The sequence below is a fragment of the Temnothorax curvispinosus genome, unplaced genomic scaffold, assembly GCF_003070985.1.
Source record: "Temnothorax curvispinosus isolate PA1 unplaced genomic scaffold, ASM307098v1 QBEX01001491.1, whole genome shotgun sequence".
Lineage (NCBI taxonomy): Eukaryota > Metazoa > Arthropoda > Insecta > Hymenoptera > Formicidae > Temnothorax > Temnothorax curvispinosus.
The window spans coordinates 429,283-439,404 of record NW_020211271.1 but is presented as its reverse complement, the minus strand read 5'-3'; the positions used below and the strand labels follow the sequence as shown (position 1 = coordinate 439,404).

At 36.2% G+C, this 10,122-nt stretch overlaps 2 protein-coding genes and 1 pseudogene across 2 annotated transcripts in view; 2 read left to right on the top strand and 1 right to left on the bottom strand.

The window, feature by feature from the left end:
- LOC112464162 overlaps window positions 1-3,809 on the top strand; it is a 5,785-nt pseudogene extending 1,976 nt beyond the window's left edge.
- Window positions 3,810-4,296: 487 nt separating this feature from the next.
- LOC112464382 (mini-chromosome maintenance complex-binding protein-like) overlaps window positions 4,297-10,122 on the bottom strand; it is a 14,361-nt gene continuing 8,535 nt past the window's right edge. The window contains exon 9 of the mRNA XM_025031346.1: window positions 4,297-4,366. Coding sequence (XP_024887114.1) covers window positions 4,345-4,366 — 22 coding nt within the window. The 3' untranslated portion in view covers window positions 4,297-4,344. The remainder of the gene's footprint in view (window positions 4,367-10,122) is intronic.
- LOC112464403 (GILT-like protein 1) lies at window positions 5,731-9,095 on the top strand. The gene is made up of 5 exons (XM_025031364.1): window positions 5,731-5,840; window positions 6,490-6,663; window positions 7,102-7,299; window positions 8,215-8,370; window positions 8,458-9,095. The coding sequence occupies exons 1-5, from the start codon at window positions 5,766-5,768 to the stop codon at window positions 8,563-8,565; spliced, it is 711 nt and encodes a 236-aa protein (XP_024887132.1). The 5' UTR covers window positions 5,731-5,765; the 3' UTR covers window positions 8,566-9,095.

The following is a 10,122-nucleotide window of genomic DNA, read 5'->3' as shown; positions in this document are numbered from 1 at the left end:
TCTCTTTCTAACTCGCTGAGATTGAAAGAGAAGTGAGTACCCATCTCTTTCTAACTCGCTGAGATTGAAAGAGAAGGGAGTACCCTTCTCTTTCTAACTCGCTGAGATTGAAAGAGAAGGGAGTATACCCATGTGTACCCGGGTGACGTTTCCGAACCCAACCTACGCAATATGTAGCGATGTAACCACAAATAGATCTAACGAAGAAGCCACCGTGCGTGCGTATGTCGCGCAAGATATCTAAAGAATTAGATACGCTTCACCGGGCAGAAAAACGCCTATAACGTTCGCGTAATAGGTCATAATTTTGCACTATCGTATTCCGAGAAAAAAAATTTAAACATACACGCGAAGTATACTTGTCTACCTGTAACTTCTGTATAAAATATGTATACCGGCCGTGAATAATTAAAATAGCACATTCGCAAAGGAATCGAGATCGATCCGGAAATCTGTGATCAAAATAAATGACTATGGGGTATAAACATATGTAGCGTTAAAAGAATAAAGCAGGTTTCAATTGCTTTATAGAAACTTCTTAGAAATATTTTTACAGATTGACCCGAAACTTGGAGAAACGGTTTTCGGTTAATCGCTCGGTCGACTTTCATTGGTTGATTGTGAACATTTATGTAATGTTGGTATCATACATAATACTCTGATAAAAAAACGGGCACAGTAACAACTGTGCCGCAACCAACAACGTAGAACTACGTCTACTGTCACTATAGCTCATGTTGAAGTATTCAGCGAAGGACAGTTGACGTAGGGCTACATCAACTGTCCTTCGCTGAATACTTTGAAGTTTAACATAAACTAGTGACAGTAGACGTAGTTCTACGTTGTTGGTTGCGGCACAGTTTTTGCTGTGCCCGTTTTTTTATCAGAGTATTATGTATGATACCAACATTACATAAATGCTCACAATCCAATGAAAGTCTCTTATAATTTGAAAATCACTAATATCATGGCGTGTTTACTTTTAGGTACACGGGTCACTGTCCCACCCTTAATTTCGCATTGGGAAGAGATTCGGAGCGAGTACGGCAGGTATGCCGATAATGAAGGTAAGAAGAGGAGATATCGAAAGATTATATAGAAATTAATTAAACTGTTGAAATAAAAAAGACGTGTTTATTTATAGAGAAACTTGAATAAAAAAGATTGTATAATAATTACGCACTTCGAAATTTAATTTTATATTATGTATTGTTACAGGAAACGGATTTGTTGGAAAGTAAGGTTCTTGAAACTGAACCAAATAGGCAATATTCCGGTATGAAGGCGGAAGAGTATCCAACTCTTCAGGATAAAAAGATCATAAAAGGATGGAATAACGAAGCTATGTTTTGCACGGTAGCTCCGTACATTCTAGGATATACCGGTAAGAATCGCCCGAGCGGCGAGCCCAAACGACGTTTTTTTCAATTTCTCCCTACGAAATAAGCTGAGTTTCTAAATTCATTGCCAGAGCTGAAAATCTATACTATCTATAGTATACGTTACGTATATTATACATTTCCATATAGGTAAAAGTCCATATAGCTTAATGGAAAGCAAAACGTATATGATTCGCGGTTAATATCAGCGTGTCGGTATGCCGCTCTCGCGCGATTGTAACGCGACATTCATACGCCAAGTATTTTCGCGCGGCATTAATCCAACATAAGCAGCATAAAAAAGTTATGCAATATACGGACGAGACACATTTTGATATTTTAATTAAAAGTATTTTTTATGTCAACTGGATCAACTTAAGAAATATTTATAAGAAATGTATTTTTTCTCGTCTCTTGATATATTAATACGAAAATTATACTATTATAATAATATAATAAATACTAAACACTATTATAATTAATTAAAAATACTATATATTATAATATATACATATAAAAAAATGTATAATGTAACATATATACATACATATTATATTATAATATATACATATAAAGATTACATTAGTATAGGATTTGATGCTTTTTATACAATGCATTCATCCACAAAGAGATTTATATTTTACGTTTTCTTCATTTATCACAGGATTTATTCCTGGCCGCAACGACAGACATACCTACGGCATGACTTTCATGAAAGCCGTGGAAGTCGGTGGCAAAGAGTGGCATAAAACGCAATTGAAGCTGTGGGAACAGGACGCGATAAGGGCTCACGCTCTGATAGAGCAGACAAATCCGACACATCTATCTGGAGCGAGGGCAGATAATGTGGATTATGAGATCGATGACGGTGATGGCAAAGACAGAAGGACCTACGGTACTTGCATATTACGTTGCTTGTTAATTTCTGTCATTTATAATTTAATCTAACAATACATATTGCGTTATTCCAAATACAATTAATTAATCGTTTTCTTCTAAAATAATAACTAAAATAAAAGACCAAGTTGAAAGATATAATATATCTTTCGCTTCAAGCCTCAATAGAACTTGAATCTTTTAATCAATTATTACAATCAGGACATTTTTATTGAGGCTCGAAGCGAAGCATCAAGTTCCAAGAACTATTGTGTAATTATTATTTTCGTTACAGATTATCATGTCGACTCAGAAAAACCGCCGATCCTCGGTTATACAGGCCACATTCCAGGAGCGAGACTTGAAGTTGATCATTCAAAGGGGTACGGTGAGTCCGCCCGGATAGGATTTCGAGGTGTCCAAAAGGAACGTGATTCGAGAAATCTTTTATCTCAAGAGAGGACAGACAATGTGGACTTTGAGATCAATGACGGTTATGGCAAAGACAGAAGGACCTATGGTACTTGCATATTACGTTGCTTGTCAATTTCTGTCATTTCTAATTTAATATAACAATGGATTGCGTTATTCCAAAAACAATTAATTAATATCGTTTACTTCTAAAATAATAACGAAAATAAAAGACCAAGTTGAAAGATATATATATTAGAGGTTAACAAAGATTTATCCAAAACTTAAAATACATAAAATGCATGCTTTTAATAAGATTTTCGTAACAAAAATGTCCTGATTATAATTGATTACAAGATTGAAGTTCTATTGAAGCTCGAAGTGAGGCATCAAGTTCCAAGAACTATTGTGTAATTATTTTCGTTGCAGATTATAATGTCGACTCAGAAAAACCGCCGATCCCCGGTTATACAGGCCACATTCCAGGAGCAAGACTTGAAGTTGATCATTCGAAGGGGTACGGTGAGTCCGCCCGAATAGGATTTCGAGGCGTCCAAAAGGAACGTGATGAGAGGCACGCCAAGGAGGATATGGTCTTAGCGCCCGTATCCTGCCATTAAGAGTGTCCTCGACAATGCGAATCCCTATGAACTGTGATACACGCGTGCATAAGGCGACACAGGAATACGGTTTTCTAATTGCAGCATACAAAATGAAATAAAAATACATTCAGAGAAAAACTAAAAAAGAGAAATAATAAAAACTAAAAAATAAAAATAACAAATGTGAAAAATACTACAAGATATATTTCCAAACATCGATATACGGTTCCGAAATTTTGCCAAATTTTGTTGTACTTAAAGTTTTGAATATTCGGGCTTCGTTTAAGAAATATTTTGTGCCTTTTCTTTGGCAGTATTGAAAGTAGTAAGTAAATATAAAATATTTATGTTAGAGAATAATCTAATTGTAAAATTATTTATGTCTGAATCAAGAAAATTGTAAGCATCACTTGAAGTAAGACAATCGAAAAACAAGCTAGATTGTTATTTAGAGAACAATCACATAAACCATTAAATGTATTTATCTTAATATTTGTTCATGTAGAAATAAATATACCGCAGAAATGAATCTATAAAAATATGTGAATTACTCCAAAGTTATTTCAAGCTTTGAGCTTCCAATGTTCAATAGGTTTCTGCACATAAATGCACCACGTACATATATGTACATGACCGTTTCACACTTAACACATGGAAAGAAATAAAATTTTTGGGAATATTTCTACCGAAAAATATTTTCAAAGAAATGGATAGAGACAATTTATATATACGCTAGTTCCATTTCGGATAAAATAAAGAAGGACATACGTCTAAACTTTAGAATTTACGGAATGGATTATAGCCGATATATGACAAACGACATTCTAAAGTGTATGATACTTATTAGTAAAATTTTATTTGCTAAGGTGGATAAGATCCACCTTGAATTTACACAGGCAAAGATCACATGATTATACCTTATAGCCGTATTTAGCCTTTCCTTGAGGAATGAGAATTCTTTGTTCTCTACATTTCATAAATTTTAAGGTTCCTCGATCGGTCAAGAAAATAAATATCAGTAGTATCGTATGATTTGATGTACACTCGGTATTATAATTCTTTCCTGGGCCCAACGATTACCTTCCGCGCTGTGGCAGCCTACTCATTCTTGAGTAGCTAATCATTATTGTCTGAATCAGATTTTTCCGAGAAAAAGCTATCGACATTCGATTTCCTTTTTCCCACCGAACACACTTAAAAATGTGTAAAATTGTAATTTATAAAATAAATTTAATAAAAAATAAAAGTAATACCTGTCTTTTTACGCAACGTTTAAAAAAAGATTGCTCTTGCCGAGATTAACAAGCGCTACGTATAACATCTTTCACACAAAAATGAACTCTTTTTCGAGAAAATATCGTGTAATAATTCCTCCTTATAAACTATATTTTAAAAGGTGCGGAGCTACGGAACTTCAAGAGAAGAGATTAAAACACGCTCCGCTATGTTTGCGAGATAGTCTACGGAACTTCCTCGCAAACTGCATAGCAAATTTTGAATACAATGCTCCAAAGTAATTAGCTATGCAGAAAAATTTTGTTCTCCTAAAAAAAGGTATAAGGTTTCACCTACAATTATTAGCTAACTAAAAATAATGTTATTTCCGAAAAGTTGACATAACAAACGACGGAAAATGAATCTTTAAACCGTCTTTAAACAAGAAAATGCGAAATTAAATAAAGAAATAGCGAACTAATTTCCTACATCACTTTAGAAACATCATTTTGATATATCAAAGCATAATTAATTTATCATGCCTGCACTGCTATTGGATCGCGAGTGGATATGCGAGTGGATCGCTCGGGCCTTATTTGAGCAGTATTGCTTGACGGCCAAATTATAAAAAAAAGACAAGAACACAAGAGGGGCACAAATCTCGCAGATTTCCGACGAGGAAGAAGTCAAGATCTCTTCGTCGCAGTACCGAAACGTATGTGAGCTAATTACTATGACTAAGAAAGAGAAAAAATATCAACGGTGGGTTACACGACACACACATGCACAGACACACGCACACGTCACACGCACACGTTTGTCTCGATGCTTCAATCATGGATACAAGCTTATTAGTTTCACGATAGTTCGCTTTCAAACACGAGTGTAGAGGCTGAAGACTTTCAACAGCTCTATGACATATGATCTTCACTTTCTACTGGAATACAGGCTTAGAACAGCCAAGCTTAGTAGTGTTAAAGAATATTTTGTAGTCAACTTGAAGTAACTCACTTTGTCTAAATAAAAATTCTTATTTTTATTTTTCATACAATGGGTCTGTTTTCTAAGAAACGTCCTTGACTAATATCGCAAGGATGAGGCTGTGAGCTCTCTTTCTCTCCCTCCGTTATCGATTATCTCGTTTCACTCTCTCTTTTTCAATTCCCCACTACTCGCGGCTTTTCGTATCTCCCTCTCTCGTGTCCATCTCCGTTCGTCCGTCGACTATTGTCCGCAGCAAGTTGAAAACGCCTTCCCTGACTCACTCATCAACGGCACGACCATGCGATACTACTTGATTTCTCGCGCCCGGTTGGCGGCCGCCGTCTTTATCGCCCTCGTCTCTCATGGTGTTCTGGTAAGCGTGAATCTTAAAACTGGTACTTTTCGTGAGATAAATTAATATATCCGTCTTTTCATCAAATATCTCCAATATTCGTAAATTGATTTAAACATCAAACTCTTGATCTCACGAATCTCCCAATATTTTGTATCTACTTTTAAAGAAAATATTTGTTTTTTATTTATAGTGTATGAGTCTTAATAATATTCTTTATAATCTTTTACTGTTTTTCACTTCAGCACTTTTGGCGTTGCACTAATTTAATCTAACTCCGTAATTTTTACTTGACATTCTGAACAATTTAATCAAACAACGTGAATTAAAACAATATCTTGATATAGAAATATAATCAATTTAATTTTAATTTTAATTAATTAATTTTAATTTTAATTTTAATTAATTAATTAAATTATTTAACTTTATTGGGAGATTTAACATACTGATTGAAAAAAGAAATAGACATAATTAGAGTAAAATTCAGAAATGTTCGAACCGTTCTCCCCGCTTTCGAAAATCGCGTATTCACATCTATAGAAGAGAAGTCTATCAATTCTTCTTGATCCGAGTTTTTTACAAGAGACGAGAAGATTTGAAAGACGAGTTTTTTGAAAAAATTTGATATTTATAACGAAGAGTACATGATAATTTTATAAATCTGTTGAAGTCCAACGGGCAGTCGGCCGATGGTGAATCAGATAAAAACGTGGTCAACGTCGATGTTTATTATGAATCGTTATGCAGTGATAGCATGCGATGGATCGTAAATCAGCTTTTGCCGTCGTATCCGGAATTGAAGCGTCATGTTCACATCACGTTGGTACCCTACGGTAAGGCTACGGTAAGTAACTTCATAATTGATTTTATCGCCTCGGCCTGAGGCAACGATAATGAGATGACAGCGAGGCGATTGCATATCGACAAGGATAATCACGTGAAGACATGTGGAAATATACTTTATCTGCTTTCAACATACATCTATTTTTAAACTATTCGATGTCATGATATATCTAATCGTCTTAATCTGTTAATTCACTAAAGAGCTCATATTTATTTTTGTTTACTGGCTTTTGTATCAAATATTTCTTTCACGTCGAGGTATCAGTGAATCGGATCCAAGGATCCGCGTCGAGCCACGCGACCTTGAAAACGCAAAACAACTGCCCTCGTGCTGTGGTCCTCGGTCTCGTCCGCGTCGGCCACGAGGAAAATATTGTATAGTTTTTACGATTTATTAAATGCAAATTGATGGCGTGTATATATGTCTCTCTGCACACAGCATACGCGCGATACCGAAACCGGTCCGTGGCAGTTCTTGTGTCAACACGGGCCCGCCGAGTGCCGTGGGAATAAGGCCCAGGCTTGCGCGATTCACTCCATACGGTCCTCCGAGGCGGCCGAGAATCAGCAGCCGCTGACGGTCAGTCTGGTCGGTTGTGCAATGTCCGCTGGAAACCCGGCGACCGCCGTCCCGCAGGTAGGCTGCTTCGCCTCCGTAATTTTCCCGGCCGCGATTAGCCGCGGTGAACGTGCTTTTACCCGAGTAACGTGTAATTAATCTCCGTAGGACTTGCACCGATGAGTAAGAGTCGACATTTAACTCGTAACGTCGACCTTTTGACATACTTTCCCGTTGAATTCGCGCGATCGCGTGCTGCGACACGCCGAGCAGTATAACAGTGTTTTGACGAAACGTCGACTCGTGGCTGCATTTAATTAAATTTAAAAACCAATGCTGTGTTTGTGAAGTTTGAGATAAGAGATGTTTCATCATTGGATAAAATACTGAGAGATGTGAGAGAAATCAGAATTAAATTATTATCTAACCGTCTAGCGATAAAATATATTTTGCCTCGTGACAAAACCAATCTAGCGGGCAGAATGGGCTAAGCGTTTCTTTATATATGGTTTAATGATAATAATAAACAAATTGTTGCACCATATACTTTTGTGATTTACGTGACGTGATAAGAAAACATAACGAGTCACGTATTGTTATACACCGATAAACATTAAATGCCGCATTACGCGTGTTATCGCGAGAATTAGTGATAACACGAGAATTATCATCTACAGAAGTACAGAAATCAGTTTAAGAAATGGAATTCACTTTCTCTCCACGTTTCACGTTTAATCGTTTGATTGCGCATAAAAGAAACAGCGTGAAAAATAATTTGAGCACATTCAAAACATTGGAATGTGTTTTTCAGGTATCCTTCGCGTTAAACACTTACATGTACTTGAACACTTTGAGAGATTATCTAACCTTGGGATTATTGTATGAAAATATATACGGTGCAAAAATTTCTCGCTGATAAATACGGTCATCTGTCGGGTTAAAATAATAAAAAACTTTAACATAAATCATAGTAATGCAACGACTGAATTTTAGTGCGCTCGAGATGTTGGCCTGAGCGAAGAAACGCGAAAATTGATCGACGACTGCATCGCGAGTCCGCTGGCGGACGATTTGCTTGCGGCGAACGGCAACAAAACGGAGGCCCTCGAGCCTCCCTTGAAATTCGTACCGACAATAGTAATTAACAAGGTAAGCGTAGAACAGAATCTCGTTAATTCGTGCGCGACACACATGTCCAAGTCGGTTTAGCCAATGTTATTATAATTGCCTTTGCAGGTGTACTCGAAGGAAAATCAGGACGAAGCGATGAGAAGCTTCTCAGGACTGATCTGTCGGCATTTAACGGCAGAGGGGAAGCCGAGTGTCTGCAGCAGCGAGAATTAAAAGGAAGATCGAAGAAAAGGAATAAACCGAGTCGCGCGTTGAAGGTGCGGGGATGAATAATCGCTCGGTCGAAATAAATGATATATATTTTGTTCGTCTATAATATACATAATATACATGCATACGATTCGAACTATAATATACATAAGATAAATTGGAATAATACATTTTAAAGTGTAGCAATATTTATTTTGGATTGTCACCGAGAGAAATTAGAAAGTTAGCATATCAATATGCTATAGCTATTAAAGCAAACATCCCTGAAAGTTGGACTAAAAATCAAAAAGCCGGAGAAGATTGGTTCAGTTTTATGAAACGTCACAGCATATTAAGTTTAAGAACACCTGAAGCAACAAGTTTAACTAGAGCTACCAGCTTTAATCGCAATAATGTTGAATTGTTTTTTAATAATTTGACAAATGTTATGACACGTTTTGAAGTGCAATCGCATGATATATGGAACATGGATGAAACTGGAGTATTTACGGTACAAAAACCAAATAAAGTAGTAGCAAGACGTGGTAGAAAACTTCTGCTAAGAGAGGACAGCTTGTCACATTAGCTTGCACCGACTACTGGAACTTACATCCCACCATTTTTTGTATTTCCCCGAGTTCATTTCAAAGATCATTTTATTCGCGACGGTCCTGTGGGTAGTTCTGAGGGAGCAAATCCATCTGGGTGAAGAGATGAATAAAGATCTATTTCGTTTATACTTGATTCATTTCGTAAAGCATGTAAGATGCAATCAAAGTAATCGTGTTCTACTTTTACTAGATAATCACGAGTCTCACTTATCAATAAGTGATGCTATTGATTTTGCAAAGAAAAACGGTATTATAATGCTATCATTTCCACCACACTACGAACACACACACCCCGAAGAGTTCTAAAGTTCCTTGTTAATTTTAAAAGTAGTTCCGGCGAATAAAGCTAGAAAAACCGTTGATGAATCTTGAGGGTCCTAACTTCATAAAATGAAATCACTAAATCAGCGATAACAATAAAAGTATTAAAAATATTTAATTTTACCATTAGGATTTTTTTTAGAACTCTTGAGGTGCTACCCAGAACTCTCAACAAAACTCCCAGAGCTTTAAAAAACTTTTTTATTTTACTCAAAAACGGAATACATCGAGAACTTTTTATATATCGGTCGTAGCGCTTCAAACATCAATAGTTTTTGGTAGAACTCGTGTTATCGCTGATTTAGTGATTTCATTTTGTGAAGTTAGCACCCTCAAGATTCAACGGTTTTTTTAGCTTTATTCGACGAAACTATTTCTAAAATTAACAAGGAACTCGAGAACTCTTCGGGGTGCATTCAGAACTTGAAGAAAAAAATGATTTTTTGAAAGATGGGGTGCTAACTTCACAGAGGTAATAAAAAAAATTTTTTTTGACTCACCAACTCTCGATGCGCAACGAACGGAGTTATGCAGCATTTAGCTACGATGATACTGTAACATACAAACAAGATTCAAATTTAAAAAATGCTCAAAATAATTAACATTTCAAAAGATAATTTTTACGCGTCTCTAATTCGTCTTTTAATGA

Bases quoted from the DNA above. Each gene is read 5' to 3' on its own strand.
- LOC112464403 (XM_025031364.1), top strand. From the start codon at position 5,766: ATGCGATACTACTTGATTTCTCGCGCCCGGTTGGCGGCCGCCGTCTTT. The intron at 7,300-8,214 runs GTAGGCTGCTTC...ACTGAATTTTAG, and splicing joins CGGCGACCGCCGTCCCGCAG to TGCGCTCGAGATGTTGGCCT. The intron at 8,371-8,457 runs GTAAGCGTAGAA...TTGCCTTTGCAG, and splicing joins CGACAATAGTAATTAACAAG to GTGTACTCGAAGGAAAATCA.